This window comes from Equus caballus, chromosome 16 (assembly GCF_041296265.1).
Source record: "Equus caballus isolate H_3958 breed thoroughbred chromosome 16, TB-T2T, whole genome shotgun sequence".
Classification (NCBI taxonomy): domain Eukaryota; kingdom Metazoa; phylum Chordata; class Mammalia; order Perissodactyla; family Equidae; genus Equus; species Equus caballus.
The window spans coordinates 63,756,274-63,778,887 of record NC_091699.1 but is presented as its reverse complement, the minus strand read 5'-3'; the positions used below and the strand labels follow the sequence as shown (position 1 = coordinate 63,778,887).

At 46.5% G+C, this 22,614-nt stretch overlaps 1 protein-coding gene across 4 annotated transcripts in view; it reads right to left on the bottom strand.

Moving 5' to 3' along the window:
• The window catches only part of OSBPL10 (oxysterol binding protein like 10), a 285,389-nt gene that overhangs the window by 31,149 nt on the left and 231,626 nt on the right, over nucleotides 1-22,614 (bottom strand). For 3 of the 4 annotated variants that reach the window (XM_023620803.2, XM_023620805.2, XM_070238068.1), the window contains exon 7: nucleotides 3,757-3,906. The exons of the other annotated variant lie outside the window; for it this stretch is intronic. In XM_023620803.2, coding sequence (XP_023476571.1) covers nucleotides 3,757-3,906 — 150 coding nt within the window. The remainder of the gene's footprint in view (nucleotides 1-3,756; nucleotides 3,907-22,614) is intronic. 4 annotated transcript variants of the gene reach the window in all.

Sequence of the window (22,614 nt, the reverse complement as noted above, 5' to 3'; positions counted from 1 at the left end):
GTGCCCTCTGGCCAGAACATTCTTCCACTAGATATTCACCTGGCTGACTCTCATTCTAATCTGGTCTCTACTCCAGTGTCACCTGGGAGATCCTACCTTGACCAATTTATCTAAAGGACACATCCCAACCCCCACCCCATCACCTTATACCCTCCCTGCCAGGCTCTATTTCCCTTTATTGTACTTCTCATCTCCACATTCTTTTCTTTTCTCTCGCTTCTTTATTGTCTGTCTCCTTCCATTATCACACACGCTCTGTGAGGGTGTGGATTCTCAATGTTCTGTGCATTGCTGCACTCCTAGAATCGAAAACAGTACCTGGCAGGTGCAGTGCTCCATAAATATATGTGAGATGAGTGAACACATGCATCACTAACTGTTGCCTTTCGTCTCCCTGAAAACTAGGAAACATGGTCATAAACTTCCAAGCTCCACAGTGTATTCTGTGGGCCCCTCTCCCTGGACCCCAGGATGCAGCACAGCAGCTACTCCAGCATCTCCTGACGGCCACAGCATGTTCCTCACCATCACCCTGAGGATCAAGCTCACCCTCCTTCACAGGGCCCACAAGGCTCTGCAGGATCTAACCCCACACCCCACTCCAGGTTCAACCGTGCCACTCACCAGCACACACTCCACTCCAATCATGCTGCCTTCCCCTCTGACTTTGCCCATGCTGTTCCCTCTGCCAGGAATGCTCTTCCTTCCATTCCTCCCATGAACACCACTCAACCTTTAGTCCCAACCTAAAAGAGCCTTTTTGTGGCCCTCCATCTTTCTGTGGCTCCTCCTCTCTCTCTTCTCTTCCTTTCTAGGCTACCCACCATTTGTGGAAATGCTACAGGTTATCCAGTGCAGGCATTCACCAGCACCTTGGGGGTATGGAACCACGGCTGAGGAAAGAGGGCAGACATGGGTGCTTCTGGGGGCAGGACCAGCTACATATTCCGTGGGGCCCAGTGAAAAACAAAAATACAAGTCCTCTTGTTCAAAATTATTAAGAATTTCAAGACAGTAATAGCAGAACATTAAACCAAGCATGTGGCGCTTCTGAGCATGGGGTGTTGTGCAACCCCATTGGTCACATGCCTATGAAACAGGCCCTGTCTGGGGACCACAGTTAATTAACTAAGGCAAATGCAGCATCAGGTGCCCAGGCAGGCTAGTGACTTGTGACTGCGTCAATACTGGCCACCTCCTCAAAGATGGGGCAGTTTACCCGTTTTACAGAGAGACCAGAGCTTCCTCCTTGAGTCAAAAAGTGTTCTGTCTCTAGGATGGCTGCTCATCAGACACTCCATTCTGGCTAAGTTCTCCCATCAAGCTTTACTTAATGACATGAGCAAGAGCCCAGAAGAGAAAAGGAGACAGTAAGAAAAAATTTCATCAATCTGTTTATGACACAGGGTTACAAAAGCCCAGAAACCTCATGGGACAACAAAAAGTTTACCTCTTCTTCTCACAAGTCTCTTGGCTGGTTAGGCCTTCCCCTGGCTTTGGAATAACAGTAAGTAAATTAATAAACTGAGGACTAACTGGGAAAGTTTTTCTTTCAGATAGCTAGCTGAGCATTGGATAAATGCAACATTTGCTCTTTTAGGAACAGACCGTGGCTCCAGAAATGCAAAGCAATCATATCCTAATAAAATAATAATGAACAGGAGCTGCAGAGTTCTTATGATTTTATTTTAAAACAAGAGAGCCACAATGTGCTCTCTCTGAGACACTCAACCCGCCACAATACAGCGCCCTCAGTAGTTTACTGTGTTTCTCCACGTCTCACTCGGACAATTTCAGTTACCCTCGCAGTCTCTCTCCTATAGCGTTTATGATTCGACATCAATGTTTTACAAGTTTTTTTAATATGATCCACAATGACAGTATGTTTTACATGGTGACCCAGTACACATGTATCAACAGAACTAACATAAAAGTTTCATGTGCAGTACATTCTGATATTTTCTATTGTGTTTTATTTCATTTTTTAGAAATGATAAGCTGACTCATTAAATTGGTTTTACAACTACTGAATGGGTCATGACTCCCAGTCTGGGAACGTTGATTTTAGATCATACTAGTGTACGTTATTACCCACATTCCATCCACCAGATCTTAACTCAAGCTCCATCTGAAGTGTCTCTAAGAAGCACAAGAATAAAAGAGATGGCTTTTAAAAAGGCATGCATTTAAATGATCCCTGTAGCAAAAAAGACATGAGAATGACACGGCTAGAAGACTGTCATGAAGGGAAGGCAGCAGGATGTAGAGCAGGTCTTCACAGCTCGGGAGGCAGAGCCGGAGAGATCCAATCAGAGGGCGGAGAATGGCAAAGTTAGGGAACTTTCTAGGTCAAGCCTCCTCCTCGAGGGCTCACTATTTTGTCTAAAGTGATGCAGTCTCCCAGAATATCAGACACACAGATTCAAATACATCCCAAAGAAATGGCTTTTCTGTCATCATAGAGGTTCCCGACTCCTCTGTCTGCTGGAAATGGCCAGTCACCATGTTGTCACCTTCCTCTTCAAAGAATCTCTCCCCCCAGCCCCTGCCCTCTCTTTTCTCTGGGCTCCAGCCCAGTCTGAGGTGAACTTGTGGAATCCAGACCCTTCACTGCAGCCAAACAAGGCAATTACCCTCAAGATGGTTTCCACAGGCTGTGCCTTCAGTGGCTCTGACCATTTCAAGTACGTCCACGTTTTCCTGGCTGGCTTTCAGAATCTAGAACCTTCATTCCCCAGCACACGCTCCCTATGGGTCATATCTCCGTCTCTGTCTCTCTCCCCTCCCCCCCAATGGCTGCTCCTCTACCGCACCACACAGTCCACCACACAACACAGCACTTCGTAAGGAGAAGAACGATGACGTACTTAGTACGAGTTCAGCACCAGGCTAAGTGTCTACACACAAACTCTGATTCTCACACCACCCTTCCAGGGAGGCATCAGGACTGGAAATGGAACCCAGGTGGACCAGACAGCAAAGTTCAAGCACTTTCCTCCACCCCACAATGTCCCTGATGACACCACACCACCGCTCAGTGACACACAAAACTGCTTTTCCTGCTTGCCTCCAGAATGAAGCCACCGACTCAAGGCAAGGGAAGCTCTATATGGGTCCATCGACTAGCCATCAGTGGCTAGGACACGGGGCTCTCCTGATGAGGTTCCTTAGGAAGAATCCTGGCTGACAAGGCACCAGGAAGAGTCGGTTGCACATCTACCATCATCGAGTTTGTTTCTTTACGTGTGGAAAATAAGATCTGGGTCACCAACAAGGTTGCCCTTTGGAGACGAGCTGTTAAAGCTAATATAGCTAGCAGCAGGTCATGGCCAGGTGCGCACGGTGGCCTCACTCCTGGCTCCACCATTTTCCTTCCTCCTATTTTCTCTCTGTGGTCAATGTGCCATATCCATCTCCACAGGTCACCTTGAATCTTTTCTAGGACACAGCAAGAAATTCTTTCGTGAATTTTCCTTACCATCTTACATGTTTTTTCTGATGCTCTCCCTCCCCTGGTAGAGGCCCAGCTCCTCCAGAGCATCAAATGCAAGGCTCATGCTCTGAGGAGGGGCATTTATGTAAAACTATCCTTTCAGATTATGCCTGGAATAGCCACACTTGACTGCGATCCTGACCTTGGCCTCACCGCACTTTCCCAGTCTCCCCACAGTGAAAAGAATGCGAGTAGGGAAGACTTGGAGGCAGAGACAGCACCCAAACAACTGGCCACCAACCCAGCGGGACATGCCCACCTACCTTGGTCAAATCCATTCCAAGTTTGAGCTGTGAAATGAGATGAAGGATTACACTACGCTGATCCTCCATGACGCCCAATTCTGTCTCTTCCTTATCTTCAGTGTCGCTTTTTTCATCTTCGGACAAAACCAATTCAGGGCCTAAGTTTGGCTAAAACAAGATCATCAGTAAAAATCACCAGCTGGTCCAGCAGAAATTAGAACCACAGCATATGAACCCATGTGCACAGCAATGACAGGAGCCCGATCCTGCCAGGAAGAGTTTCTCTATTGACCAGTCCTGTTGGCCAGAGGGTGGAAGATGACCCTTTTTTGGGGTACAGGCCATCTTTAGCCACTGCACTGCCCTCTCGTCTTCCCATCATCTATGAGTGAACCTTCCGGCCTAAGGACTCTCCCTGACAAGAAAGCTTCCTGCCCTTTAAGAAACTAACTCTAGTACACAAGCCCCCTCAATCCTGACTATTCCCAAACAATATTCCCCTATTAACTCGCAGACCCCAGGACACTTTATGTCTAACGGAAAATGTTCTGTTTGTAAGTAAAAGTAAGATACCCCTGGGACTGACTGAAATTATTTTGGGGAAAATTTACTCTGAGACTATTTCTACTCACATCAATTAATATCACTACAGCAAGTGTAAACAAAAACGGCTCCAAGATGGCAATAACTTAGGGAGGAAGACAAAAATGGAAAATTAGGGAAAAAACTCTGAAATTTTATAACACTGCTGAGATTCATGCTGGCCAAGAGACCCTGCTTTCCTTGATGCAAGTTTATTAATTCAACTGCTTGATTCCAATTTTACAAATTATATAGAAAACAGGCAAATTAATAAACAAAATATGCAAGGGTGATGACTGAGCACAAAACTTCCCAACACCCAAGAACCAACAACTCTGGCTACAATGTCAAGATGTCCTCAGAATTGTGTTGAATGAAGCAACCCCATCCCACCGTTCCACACTTAGCCATGTTCTTATGATGCTTGTTTACATGTAAGCAAAAGCACTTTGCACAAAACATTATGCAATTGTTTCTAATTATTAAGGACAGGTCAGACATCATGAACTTCATATACAGAAATGCAGGAGCTCAAAGGTATTAAATATAAAAGGACACAGACTTGCCCAAATGCCCATGCCAAAACTGATTTATAAACCTCATCAGACAGAATCGCCCCATTTTATCTAAAGGCACTTCCAATATGCAAAGGTTATTTTAGTGATCAGAGTGGTTGCAATTGTCTGGCCTAACATACACATGGTGGCCATTCCTTACCAACGCTCCAGAGAGGAAATACAGTGGTCCCCCCCAGGGGTAGGCATTTTAGACATTTGCCATAGACTTACTTTTCAAATGATTCTCAATCACCTCTGAATAACCCCACTTCTGGAGAGACAGTTGGGGAGGCCCCAGGGAAGCCCAAGGGGCTGTCCCTCAGGCCAGAGTTGAGTTTCCCTCCAGCGTGTGCCTGGTTCTCTAGTCTCATCGTCACGTATGTTATCTGACGTCACTGGCAAGTTGCTTTGGTAAAATACATTGAAATAACTGAGGCCTCCTGGCTCCATGCTGTTCCAGAGAAGACTAACAGAGGGAAGCACGGCGGCTCTAGGCTGCCCTGTTCCTATGCTGGGTAGTTGGTGAAGGAGGGGACTGGACTCCGGCACTTACAGTCAGTGCCCTGGAGGCCACTCTGCCTCTCCTCCTGACGCCCCCATCTGCTGCGTTACAGCGCCTGCTGCAGCCACGCCACCGCGGTCACGAGTCTGAAGGGCTAAAGCAAGGAAGAGCAGGGCCACCTTCCTACCCACCCGCCCTCCTGGCTCTCCCTTCTTTCTTTCCACTCCTCCGGATTTCAGGCAAGTTGTTAAGTGGATGGCTGTCTCATTTCACTGTGAGCGAGCATTTCCAATCAGACGCCACTCGACGCAGAGAGCTCAGACACAAGCCCTTCCAATGGCACAGGTGTTGCTGTTGTTGCTTCTCTGCGGTGACCTGGTGGGCGGTAATTGTATTAGCAGACTTCCCCACAACCCAGGGGCAGCTGGGGGAGGAAGGGCCTTTGAGAGGAAAAAGGACAAGAGCAAATCAAGCCACCATCATGCACCCAAGGGGGCAGGCGTGGCATGCAAAGTCCTTAAACACCTCAACAAGAAAGGGGGCTGCGTCCTGAGTGCAATTATTCCTGCTTGAAATTAGTTGTTCTCACAAAGTACTGACTGCAAACCAGTCCATAGCTCAAGTGAGGTTGCCATAAGCTTTATGAAGCAGAGAACGATTCTTTCTTCTGAAAATGTGATTTCCCATTGGCCCACCAGCCAGCACACTGGGAAATCTCCATCCTTCCCAATCACTGCCACGCTCAGTGCGACGTGACGTGTTTACAGACCACCTGGGACCACACCTCCTCCTGCTGTCTGCCTTACTTGAAAATTAAAACCAGCTTGTCCAGACTTCAGAGCCAGGAAGCCTTCTGCAAGATCCTGCCACATGATACGAAGCACACACATTAACGTGCACACAAACCTCTCCAGCTCTTCCCACTTCAGTCAACATCACATTTCCTCTGAGTCTGACGATGCCTCTCAGAGACAGGGGCTCCAGCACAGAGAATTAAGGCTGGTGCACAGGTCCCAGAAGTTGACTCATCCCAAGGCGACCGGTGGCCAGAACTCCTCAGGGTTCTGAAGTCCTGCCAAGGGAAGAAAAGCCATGGGGAGCCCAACACAGCCCCCTCATTGGCACAGATCCTTAGCAAACGATGCCCTAAGCATAAAAAAGGATCCAGCAATATTTCTGTCTCCCACAGCTTCTGAGAATTTGTCCTTTTACTTATTGTATGATTTGCAAAAAATTCTCCTACTCAATCTCAAGTAAATAATCAGGGTTGGAAAAAAAAAGCTGGTTTCATTCATCACGTTGTTAGTGAAGGTCTCAGAGGACACCCTCCATTGCACCTACACTGAACTCAGTCCATTTGCAGAAAGGAGAGACCACCCTCTATTGTGGGTCCAGAACGGGGCACATGGATAGAGATTTGGGAGTATGCAACAGGTCAACTCAGTCAGAAACAGGTCAGTTGACAATGTAAATACAAATCTGTCGGCATCCACAAAGCACCACTGCTACAAGAAATGGAGGATTTGAAGAACCAGCCTTTGATGGAGTTTTAAAGGCAGAAAACTTTCCATTTTTGGATCAAGCGTCTGTTGACTCTGCTACTCTGATGGAAAATCCAAAATATCAATAATTGTCACTGGATCTAAGTCTATTTCCTATAATCAGGCCCAAGTACCCTTCCACATTCTCACCCTCCCTCTCATAAAGTTCTGCTTCTCTTCTGGGTACCCCTGCATGCCCACACCCACAAATCCCTCTGGATTTCTGCTTGTAAAGCAGTGACAACTGTCTCGAGGTGATCAAAAGCGGCAGAACAGCGTTTCTCTGTCTCAGAAGAAAACTGAAAATAAGCAATGGTTTTATAACACTGAGAAAGTTCATAAGAATTAAGCAAGAAGAATCTTCAGATCTTCCCGTCCCCCAGAGATCTTTGCAAATGAGCCAGCCCAGCCATAAAAATGCAAGGAAAGTTGAAGATAAAATGGAATTAGAATATGTTTTAAAGAGAAGTAGGCTTTGGAAAAATGAGGTTTTTAATAAAAACAATAATTATGACTCAATATTTCTACCACATGAGCACCTCAGGGCATACAGTGCTGTGAAAATCCAGTGACTCATGTCCATTAGCAAATGGGGGGAAGGACAAGTGAATTTGATGGACAGGAAAAAGCTACATGGCAGGCTGGGGTTTAGGGACACTCCTTGGTGGCTAAGGAGTGACTGTGCCCCAGAACAAGGGTTCTTAATCTGGGCCCCAGTGACACTCAAGACATCCACTACAACCCTGGACATTTTATATAAAAATTGTGTGTCTGGGCATTTTTCTAGAGAGAGAGTCCATGCTTTCCTTGGATTCTTAGAAGGGCAGTGCCCCTGGGCTGACCTCAGGCCTCCCAAGGCCCAAAGGGTCTGAGGTCACGTAAGAGAGCTGGGCTCAGGGTGGGAAGTGGTCTAATCAGAGACAGTCACAGCATCCGCAGATGGGCCCCTGCCTTCCCCCTCTAGTAGGTGAACACCTTCTTCCCTAGTAGGGAGCAGCGCGTCCATGACACTATGGCTAAGGGCCAAAGCCAGGAGCAAAATAGTGCCTCGGGTTAGGATTACGTGGGTTCAACAGTCTTCTCAAGGGGACACCAGTGCAGGGGAAACACCGAACTTTGGTTTCATGTCTTCTTTTTAACAAAAACCTTCATTCTTTAACACAAATGCAAATTCCAAGCAAAACTGGAATTCCAATCTATTTTATTCAATACACACATGGAATTTAACTACAGTTTGGGTCAGTTCCAGGAAAAACCATGAAACAGATATTTCTCCTCAGAACCCATTCATCTCCCTGCTGCAGGCCTCATTCTACCCCACGCCCCCAACCCACCCCCTTCCCAGTGCCTCACTCCTATCTCCGTTCCTCAGACAGCGTACATCCTACCCTCTTTCTTCACAGTGATCTCCCCTTCCTTATCTAAGACCTAGCTCTCAGAGAGCAGAGGCCAGTACAAGCAGCTTGATCTAATTTCCCCTCTAATGTAAATACCTAATAAGCTAGTGCCTTGTCTTAAAGGGCCACACCCTGAGATCAGAGGCATTATGAGAGAGGCCTAAGAGGCTGCATTACCCAACCTTTAAAGAAGCCTTTTTACTGTTGGACAGGGAGCTCTTCCATGCTGGAGCCCTTAAATCACAGACATGCAGGTGTCAGGGGTCTACTCTAGCAACAATCAAAAAAAGTGGGCTCCTACAGCCATCTTTTGCCCATGTAAATAAGCATCCTGGAATAGGCATTCTTAAGCAGACAGTATCTTTAAAAGAAAAATATAACCCACTGAGTTCAAGCGTTCTCCAACTATCCAGAAAACTTATATGACCAAGGACAGAAAGTAAAGCCAGCTAAAGAATGCACATCAAACTCTCTCCCAGGGGCCGGCTCCGTGGCCGAGTGGTTAAGTTCGTGGGCTCCGCTGCGGCAACCCAGGGTTCAGATCCTGGGCGCGGACATGGCACTGCTTGTCAGGCCACGTTGAGGTGGCGTCCCACATCTCACAACTAGAAGGACCTGCAACTAAGATATACAACTATGTTGGGGGCCGGGGGGGGGGTTGGGAAATAAAGCAGGAAAAAAAAAAAAGATTGGCAACAGTTGTTAGCCCAGGTGCCAATCCTTAAAAAAAACAAAAAAAAACCCACAAAAAACTCTCTCCCAGCAGAGAGCACACTGCAGCTCCATCATTCTTAAAGCCGGGCAACTGTCCGCGCACCCTGCGGCCTCGGCTCGGAGGCCCCGGGCAGACTGAGCAACACAGAAGAGCCTGGGTGTGGAACGACAAGAACTCAACATTGCCCAGAGAACGTCTTTACAGGAAAATGAGGAAACCCAGCCACGTCAGAAAGAACCTCTGCTATTCTGAGGGTCACGGAGAGGCGAGTAAGGGAGAAGGCCAGAAGCACCACCCTCAGATTTCCTCAAAGGAGAAGAACGCCACGCCATCCAGCAACAGGGCACAGGAGTAACCGGGAACTGTCTCCTCCTACGTAACCTACTTCTCAAGGCCACAGCTACACAGAGCATGCAATAACATGCAGTAAAGGCAACCAGGGCAAGGACCCTCTTGCTCACAAGGGAATAAGACTCAAGACAAGTTGGTTTGCCAGAGAATGAAAGGTTTTAGAAAAACTGGTGTGTAAAGTTGAGACATGAATAGAGGTTAGGGGGCCAGAGAGCATGAAAAAGTAGGTAAATGGGAGATGAAAGGGACAAATAAAGAAAGGCAGCGGATACTGGAAGACAGAGTAGGGGGTCTGAGCATCTGAGAGGTACAAGTGCCCAGGGACCAACAACTGAACCAATTTTTTTCAGTTCTAATGATAACGGTGTTACTGTTGTTGACGACATTTATGGACTTCATAAAACCAAGGAGTTAGTCCCTTCCACCTCCGGCTACTTTTTTCATTTCAATATTTACAGCTTATTTAACCAAATTATCCTAATCATTACTTAATCCTCATAGTGCATCTTCTCACATTAGCAATATTTTATCTCCTAAGAAGCCCCATCTAACAGCCCAAGGTCAGATAATTCGCATAGGTGCATTCCAAGATTCAACTCGGTACACAAGTCAGTAACATCAGCACGGCCTCGGGTGTACCAAGACGGCCAGCAGTCCAGCAAATTGCACTTGGCATTTTTGTCCCTCATTCCCCAATAAGAACCTTATATCACATGACTATCAAGTGCAGAACACTCACTCTCACATGCTTGGAAAACTTATTTCCCCTGAGGACACACACACAGCGTTTTGTCATAAGAATGTAAAGTGGCGCTCCTAATGACCTACTGTCCTTCCCAGACTTAGCACAGGCAGGATTTTTTCCTCCAGAAGAGTCGCTTTTGTGCCTGTCTCTAATTCCCCAAAAAGAAGACATCTTTGCCGAGTGGAGAGTCTCTCAGTTGAATGGCTGGACGCTCCCCTTGGGTCAGAAGTCATGCCAAAGAGCTTGACGTCGGACACATGTCTTCGGACAGTGTGTTGTACAGCTGACGCTCCTCGGCCCTGATGCAGGGCGGCTGCTGAAAGCTCGTCACATGTACTAGCCTCGATGAGGAGCCACCATGCCTTGAAGGCCACCACCGTGTTTAGGGGACCTTATCTTGCCATTTGGAGGTAGGTACAATGCGGCCACTGTGGGGGAGAACCTGATGGAGAAGTTGGCTCTTATCCTTGACAGGTTCAAGCGCAAGCATGTCCACACAGCAGGCTGGTCCCAGCTGCCATCTTGGAGATGCTGAGTTGGTTGCCACTGACATCACAATCCTTCTGCCGCCTCCCAGTGGATGCGCTGGCTTTCTTGCTCTAACCACACATACACACACATTTACCACACTTGGCTCTCACAGACTGGAAGGACAGATGCTCTTCCTGAGCAAAGGGGCCGACCTGCAGAAAGGTTAATTTTAAATAAAACACACCCTGAAAGGTAGAAGACAGTCACTTCTGGGGAGGGGAGAGGGGGGAGCATTCGTCATCAGCCAAGACATCAGGAACAGTTATGCCAAGAGGATTCAACAGGTGCTCCTTTAAAAACATCTGAGGGAAGCATTCACAGGAAAGGGCAGCAGTCCTTTTCTTATTTCCACATGTCTGCTTGTTTCAATGAAAGTGAGAAAGAAAGGAATTGAGAAGGAGCAAAGAAAACCTAAAGAAAGTACTGAAAAGAGAAAGGAAAAAGCAGCAGCAAATGAAGGAGGCGGCAATGATTTTGCAGGGGCGGCTTTTGAAGCATGCAGCGAAGATATCTGGCTACAGCGTGCAGGAATGAGGGGCCACGAACCACACTCTGCCGTTCCTTTAGCATCAGCCTGCCCCCAGGACGAAGGGAGGGGCACAAACAGGACGGGGAGGGTCTAAGGGCCGAGCAAGCGCAGCAGTGTCAGGTGCTTTTACGACATTATCTCAATGAGCAAGTCTAGCACTTTCAAACCAAATCCAGCAGCGAATTAATAGCCTTGCCAGGGGTTCAGCGAGGCTTCCTGAAAGGGAAGCGATATGGGGTTGAGCAGCACGGGCCACCACAGCCCTAATTCTGGTGTTGCACAAGCAGCACAGGTCACATTTCCAAACTCACAGGAAGCTCGGTAGCATCAGGCTAACAGTCACAGGAAGGAAAAGAAATAGGCCACTAAAACACAGAATGCAGTCACCACAGCTTCGGGAGCAGCGAAGGATAAAGGGAGAGCTCTGGGCTTTAGCTGCAGAGAGAGTCCTGGGTGCACCTCCTGAATCCACTACCTTCCACCTGTCAGGCTCAGTCTCCTCATCTGTGAAATGGAGGTTGGACCACCCACACCCTCAGAGGACCGCAGAGAGGCCTAAGGAAGACAAAGTACAGAAAGCACTGAGCCCAGTGCTGGACGCAGAGGAAATGCTTAGGCACCAGCCATTGCTCTCGTGGGGCCTGCGGTTTTCACGGTGGGTACGTGGCGGTACCCATGGACACGTTGATTAAAGCACCCACGTCCTCCTCCTTGTGCTGTACCCCTCCTCTCCAGCAGCATCCCTCTGCAAGTTGTATGATGCTTCCTAGGTGCTCCCCAGAATGGGGACACTGAGGGCTCTGGTGCTGCCGAGGTCTAGACCCCCCAAATAGTCCATGGTCCTGACCACAAGGTAGCATGACTTCCCGAATCTGCGGCTGCACCAGGAAGGGATTCAGAGAAAACTCAAAAAACATCTCAGCCAAGGGTCACATGCAGATCTAGGAACCAGACGAGAGAAACACAAAGCAGAAAGGGCAGTGACTCAGAAAGCATGTGCCATCAACTGGCCCCAGAATACCAGCTGCGGTCTGGAGTGACAGGTGCCATGGGCCTGCCATCCATGGCTATACCAGTTATCTAGAGGGCCCAGAAAAGGGAGGAAAGAAACACCTTTGAGACCCATTCTAGCCTTCCTGGCCTCTGCTAAGAAGAAAAGCAATGGTTTAAGACATAAAAGACCCTCGTTAGACTGGGCTGAATGGTAAGCGGGCACTAGGCCTGAAAGAGATACTGTCACCCCAGCCGCCTCAAATGCCCACGGTTAGCAAGGCACCACGTTAGATACTGAAGCTAGAAGGATGCTGGAGACATGGTCTCTGCATTCAACAAGCTGGGATCTGCTTGAGGAGGAGCGCCCAGATCCTCCTTACTCTTAGTCCTTTGTAGAACCGGTAAGTTCCAACTCACCACTCGAGACTTTGTTCAGCCACGTTCCACGGGGGCAGAGGTGGTGCCTCCAGCCTAACAGGAAGCCCTAAGCACTTGGATGAGCCCAATTTGGCACTTATCGAATTGTACTTATGCAACTGCACCCCTGCTTTCCTGATGGAGCAGGAATGTGAAACGTCTTTCTGTGGAGGAACACTGACTATTTGGGCTGGCTACTTGGAGCCCTGGGTTGATATGGACTTAGAAGCCACCTCCAGAATCTGGGAGAAAGAACACTGTGATCAATTAGTCATGCCAGCCAGGAGCTCAGGAGCAGAGAACGGTGACCATGCAGCTGTCAGCTTACCCTAATCAGAACTCCCTGATGACAGGAATCCTGTCTAATCAGCTTTTCATTTCTAGAATCCCAACACAAAGGATGGTTTTTATACTAGGTGCTCAATAAAATTTTTTTTAAAGGAATGAATAAGACTAAAGAAAAATGGGGAAAAGTTGAGTTTCCAAGAACAAAATCCAGATTTAAAATTAAAAGGACAGCAAGTCACAAAAGACCACATATCATATGATGCCACCTATAAAAGACATTCAGAACAGGCAAATCTATAGAGACAGAAAATAGACTAGTGCTTGCAGGGGCTGGGGGGTGAGTGGGGTAGACGGTGATAGCTAAAGAGCACGGGGTTTCTTCCTGAAGTGAGGAAAATGTTCTAAAATTGACCATGATGATGATGGTGGCATGTATTTGTGAATATGCTAAAACCCACTAAATGGTACACTTATATGGCTGAATTGTACAGCATGTGAACTATATCTTGATAAAGCTGCTATCAAAAGAATTAAAAATAAAGGCACCCTCGATGCAAAGTCAAACAACAAGGTCAGAAGGAAGGTTGTGGCCTGGGTGATCCGAGACTTACACAGAGACAGACTCTGGGCTGAGTCTCACCAGAGAGCAGCGTGCAGGGCAGCCACAGGAAGGAGGGGACGGTCCAACGGAAGGAGTGACTCGACAGTCAGGGAAGTGTGGCTGAGGCCAGACGGAATGTGGCTTGACCCTAAGACTTGACTCACTCCCTTGGGCCACCCATCTGATGCCATGGCTTTAAGCCACTTAGACACTGGGGACTTCTAAATCTCCATCTCAAGGTCAGCCTTCTCCCCTGAACTCCAGCTGTGTGTATCCAACTGCCTATTCGCCATTAGCCCGTGAGCCACCTGTGGTAGGCAGAATAGCAGATTCGCAGAGACATCCAAGTGCTGAACCTGGAACCTGTGAATGTTACCTTACATGACAAAAGAGGGTTCCCAGACATGATTAAGGGCCTTGAGATGGGGAGAGTATTCTGGACTATCCAGATGGATCTAATATAATCACATGAATCCCTAAAATTAGAGACCCTTTCCTGGCTGTGGTCAGAAGGAGATGTGCCTGTGTAAATAGGATCAGAGAGATGCAACGCTGCTGGCTTTGAAGACGGAGGAAGGGAGCCATAAGCCAAAGAAAGTGGGCAGCCTCTAGAAGCTGGAAAAGGCAAGGCAACAGATTCCCCCCAGAGCTTCTAGAAGGGAACACAGCCCTGCAGACACCTTGATTTTAGCCCAGGGGGACCCATGTTGGACTTCTGACCTACGCAACGATAATATAATAAATCTGCGCTGTTGGAAACAAGGAAGTTGTGATAATTTGTTACAGCAGCAATAGGAAACTAACACACTACTAGTCGTACCAAACTTAATACGTCCAAAACAGACCTTTCGATTCGCACCTCCAAAATGTGCTCCTCCTCATCTCAGTCAACAACTTCATTCTTCCCGTCATGCAGCCAAAAGCCCTGGTACTGTGCCTGACTCCACACTGCTGCTCACGCTCTACCCACATCACATCCATCAGCAAACCCTGCAAATTACATCCAGAGTCTGAAGGCTTCTCACGACCCTCACCATCATGGCCCAAGCCACCGTCCCCTCTCACTAATTACTGTGACAGCTCCCCAGTCAGTCCCGCCTGCCCCCGTCCTCCTCTGGAGTCTATGTCTCCTCATAGGAGTCAGAAGGCATCTTAAATCATAAAGGAGATCATCTAACTCCTGTGCTCACAACCCTCCCCACTTCATTCAGAATAAATCTCAGAGTCCTTACTGTGGCCTATGAGGCCCTATACAATCTTGCCCCATTACTTCTCCTACCTTCCTTCCCACCACAGTCTCTCCCCCTGTTCACCCTCCTCATATCTCACCAGCCACCTTCTGTTCCTTGAACACATGAAGTACACGCCTACCTCAGGGCCTTTGTACCTGCTGTTATCACTCTTCTAGATCCATGCATGGCTCACTCCCTCACTTCACTCAGACCTCCACTCACCTGTCACGTGACCAGAGCAGCCTCCTACCATCATCTAAACTGGCACCACTCCCCACCATCACTGTTCACTCCTCCCCAGCTCTCCTTCTCCCCTCGGCACTGACCACCCTCAACCATATCATATACTGATTTATCCTATCTCCTCTGTAGAATGCTGGCTCACAAGAACCAAGATTGTGTTCTGCTCACTGCTGTGTCTCTATCAACACAAACAGTACCTGACACTGACATATTAGTTAATGATTAAATGAAGTAAACACTTGGCTTTCCCCAGTGGAAGTGAGGAACCACTGAAGATTGCTAAGAGGCTGAAGAATATAACCCAGGCCCCAAGGGGATGAATGGTTAATTAAGCCATGGTGTAACTGCAGGCAGGGGCAACAGGGCACTGAGAGGCATTCTGGAAGACTCCAGCAGCAACGGCCCAGTGTGAGGGAGACCAACATGCACTGGGCAGGTGGTAGTGAAATGTTCCATGTCCTTCCTTTTCTTTTATTCAGTAAATAGACATGTCAGACTCCGTGTTAGGCTCAGTAGAGGAATCCAGATGGCACAGGACAGGGCCTCGGTCCTTCTGAAAACCGCAGCCTTGCTGGGCAGACAGTGGTTTGGTTGGGGGTTCCCATTTGTAGGATCAAGCAGCAAGGATCAGAGGGGCCCAGGAACCACAGGGGAAGCAATAAGATGGCGGCAGGCGGGTAAGACAGCAAGCAAGAGCTGAAGGCAGCAGATGGAGCCAGAAGCAAAACTGACTGGAAAAAATGTCTGCAGATGGAATTCTCTTAGTAAACCATGGGCAATATAAACCAGCTAAGAACATCATATGGGCAGGAGGCATTCCACTGGGAGAGAAGCTATTATAATCTTACCTCCCCTCCTCTCAGACCCACACGCACCTACAAAGGGCCCCACCATCCTCCTAGGCATCCAGGCTCAACGCTTGCAAGTTCACTTGGGGTGCCCAGCACCCCCAAACCCAGGGCCTCAGGCACATGACTGTATGATCCTAACACTTCCCAGGCTGTCTTTCTACTCCAGACGCCTCCTCTCACGCTTTGTCTTGTGTTGAACCACTAAGAATGTTCTCCCCAAAACACCCTCTTCTCTGTTCAAAAGTCTTCAATGCCGTCCCATGCCCAGAGAAAACTATCCACTCGGCCTGACACGGAAGGCCTTCCTCAACCTGACCCCGTCTGCGCTTCCCTCCCCTGCTCCCCTAACCTGCCTCCAGCCTAGACGGACCACAGCACCCACGCGACTCTCCAGACTCCACTGCCCAAAGCGGTAGCCACTAGCCACATGGAGCTACTTAAATGAATTAAAACAATGCAATTGAAAATTCAGTTCCTCAATGGCACCAGCCACATTTTAAGTCCTCAGTAGCCACACGTGGCTAGTAGCTACCGTATTGGTCAACGTATAAAGGGAACATTTTCATCACTGCAGTTTTCATCAAGTTTTACTGGACACTACTGCTCTACACTTTTAATGTCCTCTCATTTCTATGCCTCCCACCATTTGTTATTTCTCTGCAAAAACAGCCCCCACGCCAGGATACGGGCTCTAACAAGCCCGGGGCAGGAGCAAGCCCTCACTCCTCTAAAACCGCGTGTGTAAGCTTCGCGGCCGCCCACAGGTCACTGCCATGCCTAACATAACTTCTTGGTAATATAAAGCTCTGTGGGATAAATGATCTGTGAGAACAAATTCCTAGCGAAGCTCGAAAGAACAATTTTACAAACACCTTCCCCTCAGAAACAAGGTGATGAGAGATGATGTACTGGGGGTAACCGATAGTAATAAAATGATTCTGCGCCTAAAAACTTAAAGGAATTCTACTACCTATGATTTGCTCCTATCGTAACTGATGCACACCATGACTAGGATTCCGGCTTTCTAGATCCACAGTTTAAATTATTATTGATTTACGCTTTGTGCTGCGTGACAGATTTCTTCTGATTCCCCAGGTGGTAAATGCCTTTATTCAGAAAGTAAACACAATGAGACGCAAGTCGATGGCCCCATGTTAATGATTCTTTCAGACTCTATACTTGATGCCACTAATTGCTACACTGCCTTACTTTTTCCACAGATTATGCACAGTCATGGCCTTGAACTCTAAGACAGGGACAGGAAAAAAGATGCAAAGCAATGAGGGTCTGCAGAGCAGCAGCAAGAGGAAGCTCTGAATCAGGCCTCCTCAACCTATGGTCCCCCAACATGCAGCCTCAGCATCATTGGGAATTGGATAGAAATGCAAAGTCTAGGGTCCCATCCACGATTTACAGAATCAGAAACTCTGGGGACAGGTGGCCCAGACCCATCTATGTTTGTTTTTTGGCCTTTACTTGTTTTTTTTTTGGTGAGGAAGATTGGCACTGAGCTTACATCTGTTGCCAATCTTCCTCTTTTTGCTTGAAGAGGATTGTTCCTGAGCTAACATCCATGCCAACCTTCTTCTATTTTGTATGTGGGACGCCACCACAGCATGCCTGATGAGCAGTGCTTAGGTCCATACCCAAGATTCGAACCCATGAACCCCAGGGAACCAAAGTGGAGGGTACAAACTCACCCACTATGCCAGCCTGCTCTGGCTTTTACTTTTTAATTGAAGTATAGTTTACGTATGTGCAATGCACAGACCTCAGTGTATGGTTCCATGAGTTATGACAAATGTATCACTTTATATCCAATTAAAATTTTTTTACCATCTTAACTATTTTTAAGTGTGTAGTTCAGTAGTGTTAACTGTATTTACACTGTTGTGCAATAGATTTCTAGAACTTTCTCATCTTGCATACTGAAACTATACCCACCGAACAACTCCCCGTTTCCTCCCCCTACTCCCTGCAGAGCGCGTTTGACGGAGGCCTGCAGCCGATTCTGATGTGCACCTGCATGTGAGATGCACTACTCTAACCAGCACAGGCCACAGGGGCTGCAGGGAACAGCAGAGAAAAGCAGCAGCTGTGGCAGAAGCCAGGCACCCAGCAAAGACTGCAGCAGGAGATGTGTTACTGGCCCCTTGTCGTTCTCCAAACCCAATCCTGAGTGCCCGGCGTGGACACGGCACTGCCTTACATGCTAGGGAGAGCCAAACACGGACAAATGGACGTTTCTCAAAAATGTGCATAGGCACAAGTTGAAGAAGGAAATTGTATTTCTCAACATTAGACCAGGTTCTGCAAATTTCGCTTGAAGGCCCTAAAATAGAATAGGAAAGCTATAAACTTTGATTGGAAGAGGGCAACTGTATTTTCATCAGTGGCCACATGAGGTGGTCATTTAATTCTGACACTGAATTTTACCTGTCCATCTTAATCATTTATGGCTCTCATTTGGAAACTCCCAAATGATTCTCTCCAATGGAAATTTTGGGAGGGTGTGATAACAAAAAACAAATAACCAGTGGCATTGCAAACCACAGAAGAGTTTTGATTTACAAGTTATTAAAAGCAAGAGGCATTTACTGTTCTTTGCAGGCAAAAAGGGATTGCATCATGAATAATGGACAAAGCAAAGTGCATTAAGAACTCTCCTGCAGACAATGTTCTCTCCAGGCCACAGAGGACACACATTCACCGAGGACTCCCTGTGTGCCAGGCACATAGCAATGCAGACACAGTTGCATCCCAGCCTTCGAGGATCAAAATCAGGCAAATCTATGCCATTTCGGTTCCAGAGGTAGAGTTTCTGGATTATTATCTCCTGACTCTCAAAAGATCCAGTGATTTGGTACCACAAGCGGATCAAGAGCTAGGACGTCTAGAAAACAACCACAGCTTGGGTAATTTTAGACTTTTCATTTTTCTTAAAAAGGATTCTGTTATATTTCTATTATGTCCTGAATTCTTTAAATATTAACAGACCAAGGGGAAAGAATCTGGGAGACGACAGGCTTTAGTGTTTTGTAGGAAAAAAGAAATAAAACAAAATAAAACCAGCACAGCTTAATTCTTAATTCTACAATAAGGACACATCAATAAGGCTCCTTTAAACCTACAATCTCTAACCTTCACTCACTATCTTTTGGCTCAACTTGCAGGCATTTTCTCTGCTTGTTAATTTGCACTGTGTGTGTCCACTTTTCTAGCCACTGTGACAGAGGATATTAAAAGAAAGTTTCTCTGTACTTTTATTCAAATGTGAATTGGTACTCAGGATCTAAGAAGGTAACCGCAGAAATTCATTTTCTTTTTCATATTGTTCCACTTCTGCAAAATCCAAATGAGGCTTACTCTATCTTCCACTTTAAAAAACTGTCACAGTGCCACACTCTGCTTTGACCCACTCTCCAATGTTGCCTCCAGTGAAAACTTCAAGGGGAAATTTGTGAGACAGCTGTAATCACCCAGGGTAATGGGAACACTCTGTGGTGAGCACTATTAATGATGAGAACTGGGGCATTATAGCATTTAGCGCAACAAGAAGACAGTATTTTAAGGTGTAAATGTACTCAAGTAGGACCTACAGTCTTCTAAATACTAAGTTCTTGTTGTCATCGTTTGTTTTAGATCACTCTGACGCACAGAATTTCCATTTCTCCAGCATAAGATAGCCTTATGATCACTCTCGAAGCTAGGTTTTCTGTCACTTGGATTGACATTTTGACAAATGTTGTACTCATGAACAATAAGTCTTCACCCCATTCATAAAGCACAATCATGAAACACACCACTCATGCGAGTTTAAAAATAACTCATGATATGCGATACTTCATTTGAAACTGATATTTAACAGGATACTTTACCATGCTATCTATAATCCAATGTTTTTAGAACTAAAAACTGCCTTAAAAACCAGAAATATCAGACCCTGGATGGAGACAGAGTGTCCAAACCAGAACCACTGTAGAATGAGTCTCTACACATTTTGACATCTGCTTCAGAGCAAGAAGTAGGACCAGGAAGAAGGCGAGGGCAGGGATAACAAGCGCTCCATGTAGCCAATGCTCATAACGAGAGGACTTGATGCTTGCTAGATGACATTTCCAGGAGGAACAAATGTATATGTCAGTTCATGTATATTCCCATAATTGCTGTACCTCCCTACAAAACAGCCGACACAAACACACAGCCACATGGTGGCTCATCCCAGTGGGTGCTCCTAGACAGTGACACGCAAAATTCCAGAGCCTCATTTGAAACTAATGCTAAGTTATGAAAGGATGTAAGGGGAGTCTGACTCTCAAACCGATTCAAGCTAAGGGATCCTTCATGTGAAAAGACTTTACAGGGCGACTATAACCATAATTGCCGTCATCACTTCTTACCTCCAAAAGTGTACCCAACACTTTTGGAGGTGGACAAAATACTCGCCCCACATTATAAAGAACTAATTGGTTTACTATAAAAAGAATTCTTGGGGGGCCAGGCCAGTAGCATAGTAGTCAAGTTCACGTGCTCTGCTTCAGTGGCCCAGGGTTTGGAGGTTTGGATCTCAGGTGCAGACCTACACACCATTCAGCAATCCATGCTGTGGCAGCATCCCACATACAAAACAGAGGAAGACTGGCACAGATGTTAGCTCAGGGCCAATCTTTCTTACCAAAAAAACAAAAAGAAAAAAAGTATCCTGGGGCCAGGCCAGTGGCACAGTGGTTAAGCTCACACACACTGCTTCAGCAGCCCAAGGTTCATGGATTCAGATCCCAGGCATGGACTTACACATCGCTCATCAAGCCATGCTGTGGTGGCATCCCACATACAAAACAGAGGAAGACTGGCACAGATGTTAGCTCAGGGACAATTTCCTCACCAAAAAAAAAGAATTTTTACAAAACATTAATTAGGAAGTCCAACAACTCAATTGAAACATGTGCAAGACATTAAAGATAAGAGAAATACAAATGGCTAACAAATACATAAAAATATTCTTAACTTCATTCACAATTATAAAAATAGAGGGGCCGGCCCGATGGCGCAGCGGTTAAGTTCACACATTCTGCTTCTCGGTAGCCTGGGGTTTGCCAGTTCAGATCCAGGGTTCAGATCCCAGGTGCAGACATGGCACCGCTCGGCAAGCCATGCTGTGGTGGGCATCCCACATATAAAGTAGAGGAAGACGGGCATGAATGTTAGCTCAGGGCCAGTCTTCCTCAGCAAAAAGAGGAGGATCAGCAGTAGTTAGCTCAGGGTTAATCTTCCTCCAAAAAAAAAAAAAGGAAATAAATTAAAATAAGATACTATTTCTCTTCTAAAAAAAAAAAACCTAGTAAGAAAATAGGAATTTTATATTCATTCCTCATCACAAAAGTGCAGAAAAACAGCAGGCCTCCCACATTGCTGTGGGAGTATCAGTTTGGCTTAGTCTTGGAGGTCAGTTTGGTAATACTTGGCAAAATTTTAAATTCCCACATTCATGGACTGAATTCCATTTAAATGCCACTGCTAGACAGTCTCCCTATATATTTGCACAAGTGTGCAAAAACCTGTGTAGAGCACTATTTGGAAAGGAAAAGCTGGACAACTTAAATGTCTCTCATAGGATCAGGTTAAGTAAATTATGGGAGTAAGTCCATGAATGATGACACATTCACAGAGTTGAATGCTTTGAAGGTATTAAAAGGAATGTAAACAATCTATATACTGAAGTAGTAAGATATCTACGATATACTGTTAAATTTAAAAGCCACATTATCCATATATATGATCTATAGTGTGATTCCATTAGTGTAAAAAACAAAGAATAAATGTATATGTATTTTCTGCTGGCATCCTCAGAAGAGACACAGTAGCCCCTTTAAGGGGTGGCATTGGAAAGAAAAGTTACAACAGCGGACTCTTACTTTTGACTTCCTACAAGTTTTATGCTGTATTTTTTATGTAACAACTTTGTTGTTTTACGGTAATCTTTAAAGTTCTCCCCATCCCACTGCCAAGCTCTGAACTGCACGAGCTGTCAAAGATGACTTCATGGTTTGGTTTCATGTCTGGTTTAATTCTGAGGCGCTTGGGAGGCAGTGGGAGAAGGTGACATGGTGATGAGCCGTGTCCGACTGGGAAAAGCAAGTCTGAAAAAGTTTCACTGTGTAAAAGGCAAAGCCAGTTACTTTTTTCCAGCAGTGAATCCAGCTGAGCTGACTGCTTTCCTCCAAGGGAGCAATTTAATGACGTGCTCTATTTCAAGCCAGAGGTCAATTCCAGTTTTATTTCCATGGTACATCTAATGTGTTCAGGGAATGCCAACCAACTCATCTGCTGTGGTAAGCTGAATAATGGCCCCAAGATGTCCAAGTCCTAATCCTCAGGACTGTGATGTTAGGTTACAGGGCGTGGGGAATTAAGGTTGCTAATCAGCTGATCTTAAAGTAAGGAGATGATCCCAGATTATCTGGGTGGGCTCAATGTAACCACAAGGATGCTTAGAAGTGGAAGAGGGAAGTCAGAGAGAGATACCGACTATGGAAGCAGGGTCAAAGAGATGCAATGTTCCTGGCCCTGAAGATGAAGGAAGGGGCTACAAGCCAAGGAATGCAGGCAGCCACTGGAAGCTGGAAAAGCCAGGGCAACAGCTTCTCCCTTTGAGTCTCCAGAAAGGAACGCAGTCCTGCAGACACCTTGATTTCAGCCCACGGAGACCTTTGTCAGATTCCTGACCTACAGAACTTCAGATAACAAATTTATGTTGTTCTAAACTGTTAAATTTCTTACAGCAGCAATAGGAAATTAATG